The sequence below is a fragment of the Strix uralensis genome, chromosome 8 (genome assembly GCF_047716275.1).
Source record: "Strix uralensis isolate ZFMK-TIS-50842 chromosome 8, bStrUra1, whole genome shotgun sequence".
Lineage (NCBI taxonomy): Eukaryota > Metazoa > Chordata > Aves > Strigiformes > Strigidae > Strix > Strix uralensis.
In genome coordinates, this window is record NC_133979.1 from 16,571,605 (window position 1) to 16,596,836 (window position 25,232).

Consider the following 25,232-nt stretch of genomic DNA (forward strand, 5'->3'; position numbering starts at 1 on the left):
AGCTGAAGCAGTAGTCTAGCTAGCAAGCACCTCATGTGATTTTTTTTTTAAATCGATACTGGACAAGAAACCTTTATGGTTCCATTATAGAAATGAAGTCTTAAATTAAATCAGTAAGAATTGTAAGTATTTTCTACATTCCTTTGGTTAGTAATACTTTCCCTCATTCCCTGAGGATTCTCTCACAAACAAGTACTTATCTGAGCAACGGCTTTGGTAGGTCATCCTGAATGTCCTGCTAAATTGGAAAGAAGCCATTTGAGTCAGAGCTTAGGGGATCCTGCACCATGGCTCAGTGCCAAGGGTACAGGATGTACCCCACCTGCTTTAGGGAAGAGAGGCACTAGACCTCAGAAGGTGATGAGCCTGTCACACTGTTCATAAAACAGAAAGTACTTCCACAACTTGCTATGCTACCTCAGACAGCACTGCAAAAAAATTAAAGAGATAAAAGGAAAAAAATTCAAGCCCAAGGACTTGCCCTGCTTTAGTCAGGTGTTGGCAGTTCAGAGCCATTGGCAATAACATCTCACAATCACAAGAGATGCAGAACTTGCACTCAAGCAAGAGGCCTAGGAAGCACGTACTGCCCAACGTATTTGTATGCCCCATCAGGGCAACAGGTACTAGAGCACATTGTATGACTAATTATCCACTAACATAGCATTAATTATCTGCTTTTTCTAGGTTCAAGTCTCTAACGTAAGATTTCCATAAGTACTGGCAGAAGGTAAATCAGTAAGGAAAATACAATTCATTTTCAGATGTGCTGGGTTTTGGTCCTGTTTACTAGGGAACTGTTTGATTTAGAAAGAGACATTCCAGAAAGCTACCTGTGAAATAGCAGCAAACACTGAAAACACCAGCATCTTACATGTAACAAAGACTGCACACTGTATGGACCAAGAAACTCTGCTAGCAATCAGTTAATGCTGATCACTTCTGCCGTCTGCAGAAGAGCACTTGGATTATCCAGGGCCCCAGAGCACTAAATGACTATCATTGACCCCAACAAGCCTACACATGAACACTAGGAGAAAAATTGGCTCTTCTGTCCTGAGTGGGAGACAGTAATCCTCTGTTCTAGATCACACAATTACCATCTACTTGATAAAAAGACAATTACAGAAAATCTTTGCCAACAGTGTTAAGTCTTGGTTATTGGTAGAAATTGGTAGAAATTTAATTTTTATCCACAAGCTGACAGATGAGGCCACAGCAAGGCATTATTCAGACTGGGATGGGCAGAAGATTCTCTGGCCCAGAGACATTTCAGCAAGAGAGGCATTAAAATTTGCAGAGCCTGGATGAACGGAAACAGACATGAAAACCATCTCTTCTAGACTTCCAACTACAGCCCAAGCAAGACAAAATGGCACTAATTTCCAACAAAAATGTACTTATTATCAGGAAGGCAAATACTAGGCAGGAAAGATTTGAACAGTACATCTTTCCAGACTTCAGTTATCACTGTTCTTACCCAATGGCCAGAAACACTGCTGGAGAAGCTGCAGTTATTAACCTCTCTTTAAACATCCCAGTGGAGAGGCAGAAAATGAAGACAGACCTGTTAAAAAAATGAAAAGTGGTTTTCAACCTACCAAAAAAAGGTGTGAATCCAGCACTGGTTTTTCCCACTCTCCAGTTTCTCAAGGGGGGGGGGGGGGGGGGGGGGGCAAAAAAAAGAAAAGCTGCCACTCACTCATACAAGGGCAGTATTTCAAATTGCCTTTGCCCATTTGAAACACTTAACAAGGTAGAACTTGCAGAGCCCACCATCAGTAAAGAACATGTACCAAGATCAAGTTCTAGCCAACACATGCTGACTGAAGCGAACATTGTCTGCTACAGACAGCTTTTTTAGGGAGCATATAGCTCCATTCGAAGTGGAGCATCTAATGTAATAGTCCACCCAACCCAGGGCAGTCAGGACCACTGAAAGTCTTCAGAAGTGCCTGGTAACACCTATGCTGTACTATTCTGGAAGTGCTTTAAAGCTACAGAAAGTGCTCTGTTCTCATTGAAAAAAGTTTATAAAGATCAAAAGGGAAAAATATAGTATTTTACAGGTGACATTCCCAAAGCTACCTAGAAAGTCACCTGAACAAACCAACTGCTAGACTCAGTTGTTACATATTTTCTTCCAACTAATGTGTGCTTGAAATAAAAGTAATTAGGCAGGTCAACTCCATAGCATTGTTTTTGCCTGAATTTGTCCTCCAGGTTATGTCAACACAAATATTGTGGGTATAATAGAAAAGACTCACAGCAAAAAAAAAAAGAGAATAACCAACTGCTTTTGTTTTTAGTAAAGCTGTTAAAGAAAAGACTGTGATCTATAGATGTTTTGTGTTAAAATTATATACAAGATGGAGAACGGCAATTACTTCGCACTTTTGTGCAGCTTTGTAGTTTTACATAAATCCATTTTAAGGAAATCAATTGTGCCAAGTAGAAATTACAGTCTGAATGCATCACTAAGAGAAAAAAAGTAGTCAAGAAGGGAGGAGTTTATTTAATACTTTTTAACACGGAATTATTTTTTAAAAATTATTTTCATATATTTCTTTTTCTTGTTATCAACAGTTGATTCTGGGCCACTTCCCTTCCTCCTAGAGGTGATTAGCAAACAGAGCTCCCACAGACAATGCTCATGGATCAGCCCTTCTTTAATGTGACAGAACTTAGGGCAAGAGTACAGACTTCTTCGCAGCTCTCCTCCAGACACATCTTCTGGGCTCTCCTGGCCAGCCAGCTGATGTCACATTAGCAGCTTTTCTTCCCCCAATACCTTAATTGGGTAAGATTAGTTTGTTCACAAGGAGGCAGGTCCAGAGAGCGGGTTTGATGGCAATTTGGAGAATTATTCTTCCCCATATGACTATGCTTTCTTTGCATATATTAGTGGTGAATTTCAACACATAATCATCAATTAATAAGTATCAAGTTGTCATCACTTTGTTGTCTGCAAAAGAAAAAAAAAATCCACAATTTTGCATTCAGCAAGAAATGTAATACAAAGCATTTACCCATACAAAACCAAACTGAGAGTTTTGATCCTTCTGTTCTGTGCTCTCCCATTTCAACATACAGCTCCAACATCTGCAGTGGGACAATCAAGCAGAAACTGTTATAGTAGCAAAAGCTCTAGATTTTCACTCCAGCTACCAGGCTTGTGCCATCAATTCTCTGCAGCGTATTACAGTAAAGCATATTTATTATGCCTAAGCAGACAAAAATCTCTTATCCTACATGACTTGGATGTGAAACCTGAAGCTGTACCTGGCTGGAGTTCTTACTAACTAGTTGGCTTTCAAGTGACCACAGCAACTGCTGGGATACCTGCCCATCATCATCTCAAATGCTCCTTTTTGGCTATGAGGCTTCCCTCTGCCAGAGTACATCAAAAGTATAAAGTTGCATTTTACAAAAGCCTCAGTATATAAGTAGACAAATATCCTACTGCTAAAATAGGATTTATTACACCAGTTGGGATTGAACCAGTGTTCACATTCAGCTCTATTCCTTCTCCCATAGCCTGGCTTACTTGCACGGTGCCTACGACCATTCTGTGCTCGAGCAGGAATTCTCCTGGACTGCCTCAGAACAGTGACAAGATGCCTCCACTCTCAGTCAGGAATTCAGAGGTGTGTTAGGTTTCCTCAGAAACAGAATTCAAAGAACAGACTTCCAGACCAGCAAGCACCAGGTGAGATGTTCGTCTCTCACCAACACCAGCTTAAAAAGGACCACTAAGACCTCCAAAGGCTTGAGTTTGATGGCAACCAGACACTTACAAGTGTGTTTCCAATATTCTAACAGATGATATTGAACCAGTTTGCCTCACAGACACAGCACAGCTTTGGGATTAAGTGCTGGTCCTGGGCTGAATCACATCCTGTTACTTTCTGCTAGTACCCCCAGCCTAGTGGAAAAGTGTTTTAGAAACAGAAGGCTTGCAAAACCTTAAGAAGCAGAGACTTAGTTTGCTTTTGATTCCTTGGCAGTTCCACGTTATACTCTGCAGTCCTCCCATCAAATTCCACCAGTTTCTGCATGGCAGTTTCATAGGAGCAAAACACTTAAAAGCATTTAAGCTCAGAACGGCCATCCTTGCATCATCAACAAACTAAAGATCTAACACCAAGTAAAGCACAAAAGGAACAGAGTCCAAATATTCCATGAGCTGAATTCTGGATGCTCCGGCATTTGTGAAACAGCACTTTGCAGTGAGAAGCTAACTGGTGTACTTCCAAGAAAAACACTCATTAAAAACACCCTACTGACCTCCTACAGCAGCAGATGAATGGCATGGAAGTCTGTTCTTTTCTGTAAGCAACACTGCCTTGGTCTTTCAGGAATTCATGTAGATCTGTTACTGGAAACCCACTTTGCTGGTATTTCTGAAAGAAAAAGCATTTTATTTACAACACATGAGAAGTTACTGGGTATGAAGTGTTCTAAATTTCCTCTGGAGTGTGATAGCCAAAATCAACTATTTGGTTCATTTGTTCAGTATTGCTTGAGGAAGAGGAAAAAAAAAAAAAAAAAAATCATATAATCCTGTCCTAGAAACACCACATAGGTAGTTGGTGGAAGAAAGCAATCTAAGTGATATAAAATTCATATTGTTCACAGATTCTGTTACATTTTGTTTGCTGTCCATAAGACCAAGCAAGTGATGATCTCAGTCATACTGGCATTGATTCTCGTTGTTCACATCAGCTGCTGTGCTCTCTGAGTGCTCTGGGCTCATCTTCCCTATGAACCCCAATGCTGGATTTGAAGGGCCCTAATTGCCATGCTGAGGAAATGCTCTGCAAAACCAGTTCAGCACACTGAAATGGCTCCCCATTGATCCACATAAAGTGTTCAGACAGAAAAGTAACAGTAAAACCCTGTGTTGCAGGTCAGACATCCAATAAACTCAGAAGCACAGACAGTTAAGTTGTATTTTGAGATGCTTAGGAAGTGAAGCTCTTGCTCGGTCTGGAAGCTGTGGTTCATGTCAGACTAGACTTACTCTGCTGGCCTATTTATCTGACACTAAGACAAGAAAGACAACCTAAAAGGCATGATCCACATTGCCTTCCCACTGGTTACTGCAGCTACCAGGAGCACAAAGGAGAGACAGCTCTAGAGGACAAGAACAAAAGGTAATTACTGAAAACTTCATTTCACATTCAGCCAGTTTATACTGGAAATGGATGGCACAATTTTAACTTGAACAAGAAGCAGTAGGTCTTTCAGAAGACATTTTCTTTTAAGCACACATTTCCAAGCAGCACATTAAGCAAGGCTGAACACCTAAATGAGTTATCTGCTTGGCCCTTGCCACACTCCTGCCAAGGGGATATTCTGAGATGCCAGCAAACCCTGACCTCAGTTTCTGGTGCCACGAGAAGAAACGTTCGCTCCAAACAAGACTTATCTGGTTCGGTGTAACTATTCTTAAAAATTGACTCTTTCCACTCATCTTTCCACTTACATTTCCATTAGCTGCTACCTTTTGGAAACCAGATAAAGCAACAGAGAATAAGAAACAGGGACACACTAAGGATAATTTTCTAAACCAATTATTGCTTAGTCATTTGGATGACTACCCAGTCATCCTCCCAATTTCACCACAGACTAAGCAAAAAGATTTTAATAGTCTCATCAGTCATCATAACTAACACTAGGTAGTATGGTGTTGAGTGATTAACAAGAATGAATACAAAACTGATTAGAAGTATAATGGGAAGAAAAAACGTTTTACCTTTATGGTATCATAGGAGTCGGTAATGAGTGCAATAAAAAGGCTGAGGATCATGTATATAAACAGACTAATGAAGGAGTACAGATATAACCGACTGAACATCCACACCAGCATGCTCTTCTGCTGGATTTGAGCAAATGTTGCAAACATATCATCACCGTTGACCAAAGAAAACAGACATTCAGCCACCGTGTTCAGATCTTCAAACTAGAAAATAACGAGTACAAATTATTAATAGAATTGGAAGATGAATCATCCAGATTAAAGGGAAAAGTGTTATAAAAACAAAAGTAATTTTTAGAATTTTACTCATAGCAGAAGAAAAAAATCCAACCCAGTCAATCAAATGTTACCAAATTTTCTTCCCTGTACATTCAGGCCAAAACATACATGTCAGTTATAGAACCATGTAGATATATAATCTTGGCTAAGCATTATACATTGACATCAGAAATAAGAAGATTTATAATAAAGAAATAAACTTATGATGCTCAACAGGCAAAACAGGCAGTAACGGACGACCACGGAAAGTTTAAGTTACTGAATTTTAAGCTCTTTGAGACCTGCAAGAAAATACCAGTCTGTTTGCCAAAGCAGGTAGATAAAGCGATTTCACAGAATCTATACAGTAAATCAGCAGCACTATGCTGGGAACAGAAGCCACATCCTCTGGTTAGAGCTCTGCAGAGTTACTGGAGTAGGGGTAATTAATCAATATTGTATTAAAAAGTCAGAGATAACATATAGCCTTCACAGCTGAAATGGTCTAAACTAAATTGGTCTGGTGATAACATCATTTATCTGTCATTCAAAAAAACCCTGAGCTGTAGGTAAAAGCTATAGCTGTACTGTGAAGCTAAGTACACCCTGGACAAAAATCAGAGTTTCATTTCAAGAACATCCTCTTAAATTCCTAACTCCATTTCCCCAATCTGAAACATGCCCTGAGGCTAAATTCCATTCAGCAACTAAGTAAGCACACTTTCCACTATCGTTCTGTCCCTCCAAATAACTGGATTTGTTAACAATACTTTATTGGACAATATGAATTAACGCACAGTGTTTTAACGTAGCTGTTATCAATGAAGTAACATGACTACACACACTTGAATTGCAGTCCTATATTGAAAACAGCATGTCAAGAGGCATATGTTTGTAAGGATAACATACTGTTGCACAGAATAGCAGGTCTGGTCTTACCTGTGGCTTATTTTTTTATTATTTTTATTTATTTTTAAAGCCATTATGAGACCCAGCAGCACATTTTCTGAGAAAGGGTGCATGGCATGGGTAACTCTTGAGTAACCCACAAGTTTTGATGCATGGGTACAGAGAGAAACCTACTAAAGATTGCTCATCTATAAACCCCTGGATGGACATTAACATGAAATGCAGGATTCCCACTCCCTCTCTGGCTGTAGTAGAAAGAAAAAAAAACCCCAAATGTATTTCTATGTTTTTGAGCTAAGGCCTTCAGAATTTTTGAATAAGGACCTCTATCCTGTGTACCTGCAGAGCAGGGAAAGCTCTTTCCATTCCTCACCAGGCCCAGCTTACACAGCCCGAGAGCCCTGCGAAGCCAGCCCTGGGCTCCGGCTGCTCTGCGCAGTGCCACGCTGCCTTCCAGTGGGGTCCTGGGGAACTGCCAGAACGGGAAACCCCCACACCACTACAGCTGCTTTCCTTGACATTGATCTGTGGTATTTAGCAAGAGGTAACATTTTCATAAGTAAGCATGTTATTGACTACACTTCCTTTTGCTCAGTTAATTAATGTACTTGCTGCAGGGAAGCTACAACAGTATTTATGCTATGCCATTATAAGCAATTGAGCCTCTAGTATGACTGAGGATCCCACAGCATCCAGCACCCCATGAAATGTATTGTCATCAATTTAGAATATGTGCAGACTGAATACCTACATTTCTCAAAGGAGAGAAATTACATTATGTTAGAGAAATCCGAGCTCTGAGGGTGCAAGAAGCTGTAAGCAAGCATTGCAGCATGTGTCTCTGTTACAATATATACCGTGTGCAACCAGAAATCAAGAATCAGAAGTCATACATTTGTTACTGATTAACAGACATCTAGAACTTATCACAACAGGAATGTGCCTTTTTTCAAACTGTCACATAAAGCATCTGTCAAGGAAAAAAAAAAACCAAACAAGCTTTGCGGGGGTTTTTCGCTTGTGTTTTGGAATATACAAAGCCTTACTGGTACACCACATTTCAGACAAGACGACACAACAGGCACACATTTTGATATCTGCCTTAAAAAAAACCACCAAACAAAACAAAAAACCCTACAACACAGCCACACACAGGAAGTAAAGTAAACAAGACAAGCATTCATCCACCCCTTTATGAGTCAAAATCTAGGAGCTGAAGTTACATAGCACAGGAAAGATTTAGAAAAACAAAGTCAGAGTCGAGGAGATTCCCAGAAATAGCAACAGTGAACTAGTGCCTCTAACCCAACTGAACTGGGATTGCCAGAAGAGGGCGAAAGAGATAACAGACCAATTTACCTCTAGTCCCCAGCCAGACATTGCCTGGATAAACCATCCACTCACCACAAACACAGCCTTGTGTTTGAGGTTACACTGAATTCAAGCACACAGTGAAAGCAAGAATACAGTTATTTTGTTAAACGGAGCAAGTGGCAGGAGGTACACAGGGAATGAGAAACACTCCCATGTTCTTCGTGTTTAAACAAAAACACGAATTTAAGACCTATTTCTGTTGTGATAGCTAGGTACTATACACACACATATATTCACACATTGTTAGACCAGAAAAGAAGTACATACCTTTTCATGATAAGGTCCCAGGACAATCCAACCACAGAAAGTATAGCCAAGATAAATCATCCCAGCACAACAACAAAACCTTAGCACTTTGGGCAGTGACGCCTGCATAGTTAAAATGAGCACCTACATGTCACGGTGGAAGAAAGAAGGGGAAGAAGCCACAAGTTAGAGAGACCTAAAAGCGACAGACATATGCTTTAGTTGTTGAATATTTGATTCCTGCCTTACATTGTAGGTTTGAAAATATCCCAGGTATCTGATGACTCCAACCCAGACAAACAAAGTTGATGTTCCAAGTAAAATGCTGCAGACATCGTAACTTGTGAGGTTCTGAGGGGATCCAAACAGAGCAGGTAGTCAGGTTAAAGCAGTAGGTATGTCAGCTTGACAGCTATTCAAGTTTCAGCAGTTCAAACAAAGCAAGGCAGTACAATACCGAAAGAATGTTGCTACATCACAAAAATCAGACCAAAGTGAAATGCAGTTATTTAGTGAGATCACCCAAATGCAACAGTGCTGCAAATGAAAGCACATCTATGCTGATATTCTTGTAGTTTTGCATGAAGAACTAAAACATTTACCTTGGTTATGACAGTTTTAATATTAGATTGAATATCTCCATATTTTTATTTTTAAAAAGGTTAATATATGCTATCGTTAGACAAACAAGCTCTCATTCACTATTTAGTAAAACATGAGCCATCATTTAAATGATAAGTGAGCCTCAGGACTACAGCCCTTTCCATGCTATGTGCATTTACATCTCTGAACTGGTTGCCAGCTGTTCAGAGCCTGAACATTGTTTTTACTACCAGTGAAGTTTATAACCAAGTCTACTTGCATTTTACTTTAGAAGGCTAGAACTGGTTGTAATAAGCACGAGATACCTATCTAGCTCAAGATTTTCTACCCTCATCCCCCCACCTTGTCATATAGCTGGAGGTTCTCAAGTCCTTCTTCTGAAGACCACTCTGGGCATCTGCCCTTTGAGCCTTAGTACACACAAAGCAGGAGCAGCGTTCTACCTACCCTGTGTTTCCCAGAATACAAAGTTTTGTGAACACATGAATTATTGACATACAGCTCTACTGAAGAAAAAAAAAAAAAAAAAAACAACAAAACAAACAGACAAAAAAAACCCACCCTGAAGAGCTGCCAGCTGGACAAAACACATTGATTTCAGCAAGCCCAGACTCAGAGGTGAAGGACTAGCAGGTGACATTATCTGTGCCTGTAGTTTGGATGGGCCAGGAAAAAAGTTGTAACAGCCATGTTTCCACTCCCACAAGCCATTAAGACCCCTGTTTTCCAAGGGGATGCCTCTTGGTTTCCCTGTCAATATGTACTACTACTTCTTACAGAAATAACACAACTGAAGTTGTTTGTTGTTTGGGGTTTTTTTGTTGTTAGGAACTGTCTACCCACAGATCCTATACCAGGGATTAGGGAATTTAGCACTGTGGAAATAAGATGTTTAAACAGCTCACATGGTCTTACTGAAAGACTTTGGGGAAAGAAGAATGAAATCAGTTATCAGTCAAACTAGTATTAGGAAATGAAGAAATAAGAGCTAGCAAAAGTAAACAAGATTACTAGTGACTATGATAGCTCACTCTTATTTGTCCCCAAGTTAAAAAGATTTTACACATGGTTGTAACAAGACTAGTATTTTATCTGAAGTATTAAACTCTCACCTTGGCTTTTATTTCCATTTTTAGGATTGACCCAATGATTGTCATCACATCACTGATAATTACCAGGACATACCATCCATTTATGAACTCCAGGCGATCAGTGTGACAGACGTGACGCTTATATTTCTCCAAGAAGTAGTTCACAAATCTCTATTGACAAGCATTTAGATGTTTAGTTACAGGTCACCTTAGACGAAAAATACATACAGATGTCCCTGTAGTATAGCAATGCTCACGTTTCACATACCCCCTTTTCCTACAGTGTTTGCTGGAATAATAGCTTAAAATTCATTCTCAGTTGTCCTGGTTTAACCAGGATAGGGTTAAGTTTCCCCAGCAGTGGGGGGGAGCTCTAGCCGGGTTATTCAGATACCATGCGGACGTCACATCCTGGCAGGTCACATTTCCTGGCGCGGAGCGCGGTGCACTCGTGGTTTTGTACATCGTGCTTCAAACTGCTGTATTTGGTAGCTATTTTGCTCTGTTCATTGCTATCACTATTACTGTTATTGTTATTGTTGTTGTTGGTTGTGTTGCTATTGCATTGTTGTATTAAACCTTTCCTTATTTCAGTCTTGGGGCTTTGTATTTCACTCCCTTTGTGGGGGAGGGGCAGCGGCCACGTGGTCTCAGACCCCGGCAGAGGCTAAACCACCACATCAGTAGCAACAGAAATAGGAATAAAAATAAAGATTGGTTTAGGCCAGTGAAAACCAACTTTCCACAGAACAGCTGACTTCATAACCAATCCCCACTAGCCTAACTATGGCTTGTTATCCCCTTTTTAGCCCTCTTCACAAAAGTTTCTATCCACCTCCAACAGAGCAAGGCCACCCAACTAAAGGAGTGAAAGAGAGAATAACTCAAATACAACTATAAGGCAAGATCTCTTATTTCCAGTAGAGCTGACAATATCACTTCCCACACGCAACACTACCTATCTGCTTTCACTTGCTCTTTTTGCTCATGAATAAATGCTGATGTCCCTATTCCTGACAGCAGTTTGACAATGCCTTTGCTGAACTGTTGTCCTCTTCACCCTTGTCTTGTTTACAAGCTACAAAAAGGGTATCTTGAACAAGATAAACAAGTATCTGTGCTTTCATATCCTACCTATCCTGAACTCTTCTTCCAACTACGATAAGCCACATGCTTGCAAAGTTTGTATCAATTAATGGTTATAAGCTGGCACATCTCAGGCCCAGCTTGTGTTTCTGCATCAGTATTTGAACCAGAAGAGCCAAGTCTGCTTACATGAAGCTTGCAAGCAGCTTGAGATGAAGTTGGACAGGGATAGTCTCAGTCTGCAAAGGAGGGTGAGCAGGGAAGAAGGTGCAGCAGATGGTGATCAGCAATTGTGGAAGGAGAAGGATAGATGAACTGAAAAAGAGCAGTTTCAGCCCCAGAAAGATCAAAAAATCCAGCCAGAGTTAGACCGTGCTTTACATTTTCTCCAGTTAGAGCTGGCTTTGAGGGATGTTCATTAAAGCATTAATTTATGACAAGACTCCTATGGGAATTCTGCTCTGAAGCCAGGGAAGGAAGAATTCATGTTTTGAAGGTGCAGGATGTGTTGGCTGTTAGCAGCACAAAGACTCAGAAGTCTTCTTGCGTAAAATCCTGGACAAAATTAAGTCCTGGACAAAAAAAAGAAGAGTCTCCTCCTTTTGCCCTCAAGAGGTAGAACAGAATACTTTGTATTACAGCACTACACAAACAGAAGTAAAAACCCATTCAGCTAGCAACTCTGCATCAGACCTCTACACATCCTTTCTAGAGGCAGAGATACAGTAAGAGAGGAACATCCTGCAACAGATATACTACCCAATATTTCAAAACATATCACTTGACTAGCAGCAAACCAGACACAGACAAAATAAGCATTGACATTATGAGCACTGTACTTACTTTTTGTAGTCTCAAGGCAAGAACAATGGATCGTGTGCAGAGGATGAGAGAAGCAAAGCAACTTAAAATGACAAATCCATCGAAGATTAGAATATACTGAGTGTTTTTCTGGAGAACTGTAAAGGGTCATAGAAAGAAAGTAGAGTTAGTCTTTTCACATCTCTCTGAGCACAAATTGCTGCTAAGTGTCATTGTACACTCTCACCCCATAAATAGATGGGTTATAAGAAATACTCTCTCTGCAACTATGGAGACTGGGTCACAAGAATGAAAAGCATGTTCAAGTTCTTCAAAATAAAACAAGAAATGGTATATTAATACAAGTGTCCCCTTTCTGCACTAAGGTCACCTGTACACCTGTACTCCAACAGTATTACAACTACATGGGGTAAAAGAAATGCAGACTTTGGTCCATACTAACATTATTAGACTAAATCCAAACAAGAAATCCCACCTCACTTCTCATTCAATGACCTGCAATCGGAAGCTTATTTGACTTTCTGTATTCTTTTCATCCACAGGTTTAGAAACCATCATGTGAATCCACATCAGGTGTCTTCCTTGGCTTACTCATACCAATTGATGAAAAGGATGGGGAACGTCTTGCTAGACAGACTGTTACAGAGCAGAGGAAATGATGGGAGGAAATGTGTAACACTGCTATCATGCAAACACACATGCACCATACTTACCAGAGCCAAATATGTGCCAGTCTTTACATTCTTGAATATCAGTATCACTATCAAAATAGATTTTGATTTTTCCACTGTGGGCTCTATTATTGAAAGTTATCTGGAAACACAAGAGTATATCAGAAACAAGACTAATGAAATTTCATTCCATAAAAAAATCTTGCTAAGTGCTTTGACGTAGTATGCATTAATATTTGTTGGTCAGGTAAGCTTTAAGGAAGCTGTCACCATAAGTGTTGGTGTAGACATAATTTGAGAACATGTCACGTATAGCATAAAAAGCAGTATTCCAAGAAGCCAAACTCCAAGTTTAACCTTCAGAAGAATAGAAATTACTCATCTCCTTCTCAGGTTATGAATTTACCAGTTAGAATATAATACAAAATAATATTGTCCCATGACAACACCACGTCGGCAACCTTTGGGAAGGAGGGGTAAGGGCCAAGACATGCTCAATTGCTTTTCACTTGCAGTCTAAATATAAGGATGATATCTACCTCTTAGCTTAAGCTCTTATTATATATACAGTGTTGGAAGTGCCATACCCCATATTTACTTACAGTGTTTTGAAATACATAGCAGTCAGGCAATTCACGGGCATGGATTGTCTGTAAAGCAATGCCTTTCAGCTTGAAGGAGATTTCAACCTGTATAAGCCTGAATGTTTTAAAAAGTGCATAAATATATGAATACACATAAAAATACATACATACACAAAGCAAGGAAATTGCACAACTCAGAATTCACCATATTTACATGAAAGCAGAAGTTAAAAATAAAAAATTCACACCACAGCTTTACCTGTAAAATTCAAGATTGAAAAAAGAGGAGTTCAGCTTCAGTTCAGCCTTCTTACCAGCTAGCTCCTGTGGCTTAAAAAAGATGCATTCTGGGAGGAGAAAAGGAAAAGCTGTAATCTTAAATGCTTCACATAAAAAGCAGCATAAAACTGAGATAACAGACGGACACGACACGACAATATGATGACATGACAATCCATGACACAACAAAAACAACAACAGAAAACCACAAACCCACCCACAACCCACTAATGACAGCAGTTGAAAAGAGCTTCCTATAGGCTACACAGTTGCCATTTCTAGGCAGGTACTACAAACCAAGAAGGAAATAGGCAAAAGGCATGTTAATGTTTCTATGATTGCCATGCAAAAAGTTATTGGTTTTACACTTTACTGATTTAGCATTAGACTATAAGTACTCCACAGCAAGACGTTTTCAGTACAATACTATACCTGTTTCAGTAGAAACATCTATGTTCAGTGTATCATTGGAAGGAAGCATCATGACTTTCTTGTACTGTTGTTTACAGATTTTTAAACCTGATCCTTCATGTTCATAACCAAGAGTCCCCAGGGATATGTTCTTTAATTGCATGTACTAGTTTAAAAATAAAACAGAAGCAGAAGTTACACAGGTAGTAGTCTTTCTTGCATTAGATAGTAACTTGCAATCTCAAAGTTATGTGTATCAAATATAGCTTTTTACATAAAAAAACAAAAGCCAAAAATCTTTACTTTCACATAAAATTCAGAGTGGATATCTCATGGGAAGCTAAGACGGCTGCTGGCCACTCATAAGCAGTGACTGGCATCCTGGTGATACAGTGACTGGAAGCCCCGTACCTACTGGGCTGCCTGCAAATGATTACCCATGTGCCAGACAGCAAGCCAGCAGCTTTTGATTAGATGCCTGGCAGTGACTTCAATGCAGCATTGCTACTACCACACATGGTCCAGGGATATCTTATGTATTTATCTCATGAAGGTGTTAGTTTTCACAACACTTGAAACCTAATTGCTTTACATACAATCCAAGTCATGGTTCTTATGAAATCCACCCCAAGAGTAAAACCAAAGTTGCTCCCTGTGTGACCATAGAAGAGGGAAGCCACGCATTCTCTATAAAACCAGCAATCAAGGAACATACACAGAGTTCAGGCAGCCTCCAAAAGTGATGTAACCTGCCTGCTTTACACAAGCACAGAAGCAAATGGAAACATGCCCGTGAGGAAGGCACTGTCTTTTTCCACTTACTCTAAATACAGTACAAGTCACCTTCACACATAAGATATGCTTGAAAGCAAGGACTAGAAGTGGAAGCAAATAAAGCTATGCCAAGCCAAGCATCATCCATACATGGATCAGCCCTGAGCACCACCGAAGAACTCTATTCAAGGCCAGTCCTCTCCTCACTTGCCTTCCACATGTCCTTGGTGTCTGCTGGAAGCAAAATATATCCTCTGATCCTTGGAGTCACACCTTCTAGTCCTGCACAAGCGAGGCAATCCCCTGGGGCAAAGCTCTCCCTGTTCTTGACTCCTGGACAGCTGAGGAGATCAATGACTAACCTTGAACAACAGCTGCCTGCCAGCTCAGCTTAGCACCACCTAGCATTGTCCAAGAGATGTCATATAAACCCCTGGCCCTTCGAGGAAGAAGGCATAAACATCTAGTAATTCATTACTTTTTATTATCACCTCACCTACTGGTAATGCTCAGGGCAGCATACAGCACTGGTCCTTTCTGAAGGAAGCATTTACCTCCCAGGAAGCCTGAAGTAAATAAATGTGGGAAGTCAGATAAGGCTTCCCATTCCTTAAAAAAACCTGTTCAGCTGGCTTTGATACAGATTAGACCCTCTTCCCCTTAAACACAGATTTTGTTATTATGCATCATTTAGTGTCATCCTATTTCCTCCTTCCTATGGGCATTAGGCCACTAGCCCAATGTGTGGGGTACAAAGACCCAGTGGTCATAACCAACCACATGCTCTATGTCCAAAAAAACTGCAACAGGAACATTTCCATCCAAAGCTTTGCCTTGCAATGCTGCTTTGACTCCTCACAGCTGAGACTGCAACAGGATTAGACAACCTGGGAGAAAAGCACGGTCTCCATACCCTGTCAGAATGTTATCTTAAAGTAAACTAAGGAAGCCAAGTCTGACTAAGGAGGTCAAGTGAGTGGAAACAGTAGTTAGTCACAACTCCACATCCCTCTGAGGACATCTCCAGACCACTGCATCTAACAGCTGGTGCTCTGTCCACGTGTGCTTTCAGGCTCTGCCCTCCTGACAGCGTAACATGTGTCTCTGGGTTACTCACATGCCACTTTCAAACACCACTACAAAACAGTAAGAGCAAAAATCCCGCTTACACATTTCTAAGCAGCCTCAGACAGAGCAGCCAGCAAAACATCCTGGTCCTCCAGACTCTGCCACAGGCAGGGTATAAGCATAACAACTCCACACGGCTTCTTTGTAATAGAAGCTTCGAAACTGGACCCAGGAGAGGAATAAGGAAAAGCAGTATACTCTTCCAAGTGGAAAGTATGTTCAGTTTTGGGGGTTTTTTGAGAGTGTGAAAATATCACAGTAGCACATTATACAAAGTCTAAAATTCCATTTTTACAACTCCAGTTTTGTTGTGCATTATTACCATCTTCTGTAATATCACATCCTTCTGCCTGCCCCACCCCTGCAACCCCCCCACAAACCACACATTTCAAAATAAAGCTAAAAACAAAAAAACAGAACCTATGGCTTCTAGCTGCCCATCTCAAGACAAAAAAGCAATGCTTTTTGCTTAGGAGCCAGCTGGCTTTTCTCTTCCTAGAAGGCATTCTTTAAAAAACAAACAAAAAACACCCCCAAAAAGCAACACCAGTCATAACGTTCACCTGCAGGCACACATTTTTAAGTCTCATGTGATAAAAATAGCCTCAGGAACACCACAGAATTCTAAAGAACCCTGATTACACAAGTTTAAACCTCCTTAAAGGATATGTCTACATTTATACAACATAGACATTTTATGAAGTGACCTTTTTCTGATGCCTCTATCACACATTGGCTGATTCTTGAGGATATAAAGCTATTATTTCTCTACTGTCTTCTATCTGGGCTTCACTTCAGCCTTAGTGCCTACAAAAGAAGGAAAGGGAGACAAAGCAAGCAAGGAAGAAAAAAAAGCACAGTTTATAGCAGAAGTAGTGGCAATATTGAGAGTTCAAAGGAAGACTGAGAAAACTACTTCAACACTCATTTAACACACCAGGAGTGAGAGTCTTGGCCTTGTCCAGCACAGCAGAGATCATTTTCCTCCCACGATTGTAAAGGGGACTGTTCTTTAAAATACCATCCCTAACCAAAGCAAGTGCCCCTACATTCCTGGAAGTACCATCTTCCCCATTTTGAGGCCTCTGGCACTCACTACAAAGCTGCAATTCAGCATAGCTGTAAGCAAAAATTTTTTTTAATACCATGCATAGGTATATTCAGACCCATAGCTCTTGAAAGTAAGACCTAAACAAAGGTTCCAGTTCATGCAAGGTGACTGATCTTCAAACTTCTTGGATTTCAGTACTATGCACTGAGCAAAATTTTGGTTTAGATTTGTCTCCAAGAGACAAAAATATAGACATCTACACATGAAATTCAGGATGCCCCACCTACGCTGATATATCAAAACTGAAATCCAAAATGGTGACAGAAAACCAGAACCTTAGAATGTTTATAGCTATAGCTTTGGCTTTGACCACTGTTCATTATAAACACACACACTTACCTGATTAATAATATAAAAAATGCTATCATAAGCATCCTGTTGTGTATATATACTGCAGCTGTAGTCATCTTCATCAACTCCAGAATAGCCTTTCAGGAAGAGGTGTTTAAAAGCAACAGTGTTTTCCTCTTTGAATGACACCACCAACTGGTTGCTCAAACCAAAAAAAATAAGCTGACAAGAGAAAAAAAAACAAATTTGGATTTTTTAAACACTGGTCAAGCAGCAACCTTTTGAAAACAGCTTTGAATTATAATAAATACAAAACAGAAACATGCCTGTTGCTGTAACTCTGCTACAATAAGAGCAAAGAATCTGTTAACTAATGCCATAAGACTACTGAAGTCAAGGCTAGCACATGCAGGGTAAGAGAAACGGAAATCAAAGCCTCCCACTGATTCTAGAACTTGCAACAGGCAGCTAGATCACTGCCACCTTTCACACATCCTGGACCAACAACTCTAACTGGAATTTGCCAAAACTTTTGTTGAGGATGCAAAGGGCAGACAAGCTAACCTACAAGCGCAGCCTGCCAACCCAGAAATACCCTGCTTTGCTACGGGACAAATCCCTGTACCTTCTTCCTACCTCTGGCATAGCACAAGATTAGAGCAAACCTATGTGGGACCACACAGCAACAAAAAGCACCACCTGCCTGACCCAGGTGCTGGTTAAGGAGGCTATAATACAAAGCAGCAGCAGACAGCAGAGTTACTACTCAGGATTTGTGTTGCCCTACCATATGGATGCTCCCATTGCCACCACCATCAAGGAGAACAAAAATGGAGCCTAGAAGCTGAAAAAAATCAAGCAACAGGAGTTTCTTCACAAGCATAGTAGTAGAAGGATATCCCAAGCCCCAAATAGCTAACTCTTCATGCTAGCTTTAAACTGCTTACTAATAGCAAATGTGAAACTGTCTCAGTACTGCATGGAGTTTCCAAGCCCCACAAGAAACTGGTAGAATGTGGAAGTAGTAAGAGTGAGAAACTGCAACCAGAAGAACTGTGAACTTAGAAACCCCCCAAAGCAAACAGGCATGCTCCACTAACATCCAAATTCCTTCATTCAAAACAATGGAAGTTGGAAAGCACACCTATTTTTTTCCCCCTTCACTGGTATACATAATCTTTTGTCCTAGACAGTAATTGCTTAGATCTGGGCCAGGCTAAAAGAATACATGCAGCAGGGCTATTTAGAGCAAAGCTGTCTGGTTGTACAGCAAAGTCATAGCCAGGTCGGAGAGATGGAGATGTCAGGTCTGCTGGGCGTACACAGTCTTCAGATTAAGAACTGAATCTTCATACTTCTAGTTTTAAATCAACTATTTATATCTTCAGTTGACTGGAAAAAAAAAATCCAAAACAAAAAAACCCACGGAGTGCTACAAGTAAATCTGCAGCACTCTAGTTAGTACCTCTAAAAAACCAGGGATCTTCCAGCTGCCATACAGAGAAATAAAACACACTCAGCAGGGTTTCCTCAGGGGACTCCCTAGGGGATTTCAGCACAGCACTGGAATAAAACTTACTCCATGTACTGGGACAGAAGCCTCTTCTGCTTTTCAGTCAGGCATAGATACCCACAGACACCCCAGCTGCTGCTGTGGTATCCTGACTAACAGGCTGGCATCAGGCAGAAGCAGCTAAAAGGAGGCTTAACTTATTCCTAGGTTGTCTTTCAAGGGTCTTGCCCTCACTCTGAAATACAGAGAGGTCACACATTTACTACTGGCTCACCTTCCTGCAGAGCAGCAACATATTTTCCTTCAGAAACTATTTTCCTTTTCTTGCCAACTACCTGCGATCTGAGCAAGACCCAGGACTTACAAAAAAAATCTTAAGCAGCAATCCAGAAAAATCTTGTGGCCTTTGAAAGCCAAGCAGCAGAGCAGCCCTTCTGCTCACAAAGGGTGGTGGGTGACTAGGACAGCAGACAAGTGACTCTCCAAGAATTTAAGTCAGTAGGTTAGGATAGATTGGAAGTACTGAAACCTTTTCAGAGCCATGTGAAGTTTTGTTTTGTCTCATTACTCACACAAGGTTACTGCCCTGTCTTCAAAGAGAGTTCAATAACCCACATCTGAGGTGCAGCTGCCAGTAAAGAGGGGGCAACCGGTCCTCTTAGCTTGTGCTGTGCTCGCACTGCCCAGCCTCTCTGCCCCCCCCACACCTTAATACGCTCCCTGTTCTCAGCAGCTCCGGCACTACAGGCAGCAATTGTGCCAGCACCAGTGTAAATAGCCTACTTCAGCTAGCCTTGCCTAGCCAGGCTGATCGCCGCATCTTGCTCCCACCTGCAGACAGAGCCCTGTCAGGACTCCGGCATGGCCGCAGCAGAGGCTGGACTCTCTGCCAAGCGGGGCCAGAGAGCCTGCCACGTCCTTCCAGTGGGGACACGAAGAGCGAGAGCAGTCAGTAAAACACAGGGACACATAAGCTGGAGTTACACTTCATTCTAGCAGGCAAGTCAAACACAAACCTGGAATCCTTCAACTCAGCATGTTTTTAGGAATTGTGTATTTAGCCATACTTGCAAAGTGTCAGATGTCAGTCCTGCATTTCAAAGGTCCAGAAAAATAATTTCTACTTATACATGTGTCCTGTTATGCTTACCTGGACCTCCAGTCACCATTTCTTAGTGGACTGTAAACTAACCAACTACATTGCGATACCAATGCAGTTTAAAAAGCACCCTCTTCTTGGCCTCTACCTAAGTACCTGACTTTTTGAAATGCATCATTTGATGACAGAAGCAAGGGGCACATCCCATTCCTGTAGCCCAGTCATCCCCATCATCACCAGAGACTCTAGCATTTTCACATTGAACATGTACATTTCAAATTACTGACTAGATTTCAAGAAATACCACTTTTGAAACAGTCCAGTGAAACTATAATCTATGAATGTAACAGGAAGGAGAACACAGAGCAGTACTGGGACAGCAAGCCTGAAGACAGCGTGTGATTTAGTGGGAAGAGTAATTTGCTTTAAAGTGTTCTTAAAAACAGCAAATTACCTAGTGAAATACTGCCCCAAAATCTCCTGGAGGTTTTTGTACTTTAGTTTATGTTATTCTTCCCCCCTGACACACCTTTCATAGTATTTTTTCTTTCTGGACTGAAGCATGAAGTTCAAGTCAGTAACAAATATCCAGGTATGGCAAAGGCCCAGAACCACAGACCTGCTTCTCCTGCACATCACTGCTATGCTTTCTGAGAGTAAAAACAGAGGAAGGATTACCTGTGTAGTAACCATCAGTATCTTCAAAATCTGCAAAGCCAGTTTCCATGGTATCTGACGTCTTGCTCTGTATTTTTCACATGGGTTCATGAAGTAAAACTTCAAATCCTCTTTCAGAGCCGTCTCTTTTAGATCTAAATCTGACTGAGCCATCATATTTCTGCCATAAATAATACATTGATTAGAAACCAACAGAACGCTTTAGCAGACAACTTCCTCATATTGCAGTTTCACCTCAGATCACCACATGACATAAAAGGTCTGTAACAGTTTTCTGTTTGTCTTACACCAAAATGCAAGAAATATTTCCCTAAGATCACATAATTAAAAATCATTCAATCACATTAGATCATTGAAACACAACATTTACACAACTATTTCTCAGGAAATAGGCATTAAATAAGAGGATCTGTAACAGTAATAGCAAGTCTATGTTTATCTCTTTCTTGAAACTAAATATTTGAAACAGAGGCCACTGTTAACACACTTCTCTGAATAACCCAAATTCTAGCACCAGAAAAAGGTGTCTTAAAGACTAAACAACCAGAGCAGGCTTCACAGCATGCTTCTGTTATGAACATGCAGCTTATAAGGGCTAAACTCATAGGCATTTATTTATTTAAATATCTGGCCATGTAAAAATCTGAGGAACAAGCACAGAGGACTGTTGTTGTTAAGTGTCTTAAATCACTTTAAGTTTCTCCTCAGCTGAACAGGACATTGAAAACTTTCCCCTTCTCCTAATCTTTTTAACCCCATTTTCCAGTACTGTAGTTGTCAGAAATTTCCCACTTCACAAAGATCAGAACCAAAGTTACAATTTTTTTCCTCCCTCCATATTAAGGTAGAGCAATCATATCTGAAACTGGCTACATAAGCCGATTATCAGTCCCATGTACCATCCAGAAAATTACTCCCCACGTTCCAAATTTTATAAAGGATAACTTTTTCTCTCAAGGTCAAAACTGAAAGCATCGATTCCAAGTTTTCAGATGCATTCTTACTTCTTTTGTCCTCATCTGTCTGAAGTGTACAGGTATTTAAGCCCAAACCGCAGACCACAAAGCACATCTGATTTGCTAGAACCAGCTATCTCACAAGAAGAGACACAAGAGTTAAAAAACATGGCAAAGTCAACACTGCAGTGTTTCCTCATAAGTGAAAAAACAAAAAAATCTATTTTAACATTAGAAGCTCAAAGGTTATCTTTATTACACAGCCTTAAATCAATCATTCATGAAGATGATGGAAGCTAGGCTGATGGTGGTTTTGAGACAGAAAAAACACAGGGAAGTTTTTAAGAAAAGTAAAGTGTAGAGTACATCCCTATTTAAATTTATAATAAAAACATACTGGACTAGTTTTAATAATATTTAAGACGTAAAAACATTTTAAAATGTAAACACATCTGACAGAAAAACATGATAATTATAGCTGTGAGTATTGTCTAAGGGAACAGGTACATATATACATCAAACCTGCACTGACACCTAAAGTCATCGCTGCTCCTGTACCAGCTTCTCTTGAACGGGCAGAAGCATTTGTGTAGGTACACGATGAACAAGACCCAACCCAGAGTACAAGTCATAGGAGTAGGTGGGAAAGAAAGAGGAAAAGGAGCAGGTTTAAGCTGGATCTGGTCGAGATTTAAAGCATGAAAGTATGACATAAGAACCACTCCAAGACCTCAGAAAAATCCTCTCCTAAGCTTCCAATACAAGCATATCAAAAGTGACAGATCTTCAAAATCAAACAGCAAACTTTATAACAAACACTATTTCCTTTGATATCCAAATGCATACCATGGAAGACACTGTGTTTTTTTCCAAAGCTGTCTTTAAAGCCCTTACAGCTCTTCTAAAAACTTAGTATTGACTAACAACAATACTTTCACTTTGACACAACCCTCACTTAATTCCACTGACTGGGGATTAGTTTCACTGACGCCTTTAGCTTCGTTAGCTGCAGAAATTGTGAGCAGGAAATTCAGCCAGGAAAAGCAACATACTTTTTCAGCTTAAGAGGAAGAGATGACACTCAAGCCTATATCACTGTTGGGCTTTGTCTTCCAATAGAGAACAGGCATTGTCTGATGTAGTATTTAAGAAATAATTCATTTGGCAATAGGTGAAATACAGCAATTGTTTTCTAATCCATTCATTTCTAGGATAGATTCAAAATAACGTCCAAATAAACTGCATTAAATCTGCAGAACTAGAAGCTTCAACCAAAGCATTAAAAAAGTTAAAAAGCTCTGAGTGATTAACAGTGACTTACTGCATTTAAAACCATCTAGTTCTACCGAATTGTTTATTAGCCTAATAATCTAAAAATAATCCAAGCAAAGCACCTAGCTCAAGACAGAGTAATAAAGCAATTCCATTCAGACACAGGAGTGTAATTAAACACCGCTCAATAGGTTTCCATGGTATGATTTGTAAAGACACAACCACGTTTTGTGAATGAGGACTAACTCTACTATGCATGTTTAAATGTACATCTAAGTGTCACTAAGTGTCGTGTTTCACAAATCATAATTGTTACTAATTCAATTCTAAGAGCTGCATTGCTATACCCACCATTGCGATGCTGTATCTGGTAGGACAATCTGTTGTTCGGTTAATGGTTTGTAGTGAGGCACTTTAAAGCTCAGTATTCAAAAAAGAGGTTTCAAGAGTAATGACTACAATTTACAGTTACCTACTTAGGAAACACGCTTTTAACACGTAGCTCTTCACCTAGCAGAAAGAACACTGAATCAAGTGGCTAAAAAGGTACAGAACACAGATTCACTTTTTTTTTTTTTAAATAAGTCACTACAGGAGCAACACTAACAGTGTCAATCAGCGCTCCGCATCAGGAACGTTTACCTACTTGAGCTCTACACCCTCAAGAGGCATTAACGAGACTGACCTGGTGTTGGGGCGCACAAAAGAGAAAGAAAAAAAAAAAAAATCACCGAGTTGAGTTCTCCATATCAGGCTGGGCAACCCCCTGCTTCACCTTCATGCTCTTAATAACTAAGTTCGCAACTCGCCCAGCGGAGGCCATCGCCCGGCACTTCTCGGGAAAGGGAACTCTTAAGAAATTGAGCAGAAAAACCACCCACCCTCCTTTTACAGCGCTGCCGCCGTTACCCACCGCTGAGCCGCCGCCGCAGGAGGGGCGGCACCGGCCCCGCTGCCCCGAGCGGCCGGAGCGGGGGCACACGGCGGCTTCCCGCCACCGCCGCCACACCGGCGACACGGCGCGACACGCGGGGAAGCGCCGGCGCTGCGGGACAAAGCCCCCCGGGCGGTGAGGCGGGGGGCACCCACCTGGCGCGGCAAACCCCCAGGCGGGAGCCCGAGTGACGACCGCGCCGGCCGCGGCCCCGAGCGCCGCCGCGCTACGCTCCCGGGCAGCCCCGCCGCCGGCCGCCCCCGTTATCGCGGTCCCACACGGCCGCCGCGCCCCGAGCGGCGCCCCGGGGCGCTTCGCTCCACCCCACCTCCGCAGCCGCTGGCGAAGGGGCGCCGCGACCTCCTCCCCGCCGCGCCGGGCGGCGCGACCCGAGCGGGCAGCGCCCCGGCCCCGTCCCGCCCCGCTCACCCGCTGACGGCGGCCCGTCCGCCGGGCAGGTACTTGAGGGAGATCTCCATGGCGCCGCGGGGCTCGGCCGCTGCCCGGGCAGGGCTCGGGCAGGGCTCCGGCAGTCCTCGGCGGGGGGGACGGGGGGAGCTGGCGCCGCGCCCCGAGCGGCCTGGGCCGGGCCGCGCCGCGGAGCCCCGTCCCACCGGCGAGCCCCGGGCCGCGCCCCGCCGGTCCCGCGCCGCCTTTATGGGGTCCCGGAGGGAGGAGGGCGCCCCGCCGCCCACGTGCCCGCGGCCGCCCGGCCAGGAGCCGCCTCCGCCGGCGCTGCGGCCCGTGGCGAGCGAGCTCAGGCCCGGTGGTTGCCGTCGCAGGCGAGGAGACGGCCCACGGGGAAGGGCTGGGGTTCGGTTAGCTGCTACGGAGCTGGTGGCTTCGCAGCTGCCAGGTACCGAGTTCCGCAGAGGATGTGGTTTAATGTGCCGGCGCTAGAGCAGAGTGTTCAAAGCAGAACGCAGCCTTGGGAGAGGCTCGTACGGCAGAACCCGTGAGCTCCCCACCTGCCCGCGGAGCAGGGCGGGCAGTGCGGGGCTCCTGCACCGCGCTCTCAGACGATGCTGTGGTTAGTCACGCTGTTTAAGGGAGAAGAAGGAACAAGAGCCCAGACAAACAGCTATGTGCAGTTACTCAAAATTAGCTGCAAGAGCATTATGCCAGCTCATGCATGGAAGTTTTCTTAAGAAGCATCTGGTATTAGCTACTGCCTCGGGCAGGAAGATGCTCCCAACAGATGCAATCACAGGTCTGGTCTTTTACAGCAGCATCTGGTTTTACCCCCAATCTGCCAGAGATAAATTATGCCTTTACACATTTGTTTCCTTGGAAAGGTATGAGCATATCTAGATTTGTTTTCTTCCTCCTTTGCATGCAGTTTACCTTCCCCTGAGAATATGCTTTGATTCAACATGGAAAC

At 42.0% G+C, this 25,232-nt stretch overlaps 1 protein-coding gene across 2 annotated transcripts; it reads right to left on the minus strand.

Annotated features, from left to right (window-relative positions):
- Nucleotides 1-2,492: 2,492 nt before the first annotated feature.
- On the minus strand, nt 2,493-24,445 carry MCOLN2 (mucolipin TRP cation channel 2). Of its 2 annotated transcripts, none has more exons than XM_074876416.1 (14): nt 24,281-24,445; nt 20,690-20,849; nt 17,448-17,621; nt 14,117-14,261; nt 13,665-13,752; nt 13,424-13,520; nt 12,864-12,963; nt 12,172-12,287; nt 10,264-10,413; nt 8,798-8,899; nt 8,570-8,692; nt 5,759-5,965; nt 4,288-4,403; nt 2,493-2,965 (listed from the first exon to the last, which is right to left on the minus strand). In XM_074876416.1, exons 1-14 carry the CDS (start codon nt 24,328-24,330, stop codon nt 2,929-2,931), a joined length of 1,665 nt encoding a protein of 554 aa, XP_074732517.1. In that variant the 5' UTR covers nt 24,331-24,445; the 3' UTR covers nt 2,493-2,928. The 2 variants fall into 2 exon arrangements, with proteins under 2 accessions (XP_074732517.1, XP_074732518.1); XM_074876417.1 differs by lacking the exon at nt 24,281-24,445 and adding an exon at nt 24,007-24,061.
- Between the last annotated feature and the right edge of the window lie 787 nt (nt 24,446-25,232).

Coding starts and splice junctions, on each gene's coding strand:
- MCOLN2 (XM_074876416.1), bottom strand. CDS start 24,330: ATGGAGATCTCCCTCAAGTACCTGCCCGGCGGACGGGCCGCCGTCAGC. Junction 20,850..24,280: donor GGACGGGCCGCCGTCAGCGG/GTGAGCGGGGCG, acceptor TATTTATGGCAG/AAATATGATGGCTCAGTCAG. Junction 8,900..10,263: donor AAATGGAAATAAAAGCCAAG/GTGAGAGTTTAA, acceptor GGATCCCCTCAG/AACCTCACAAGTTACGATGT.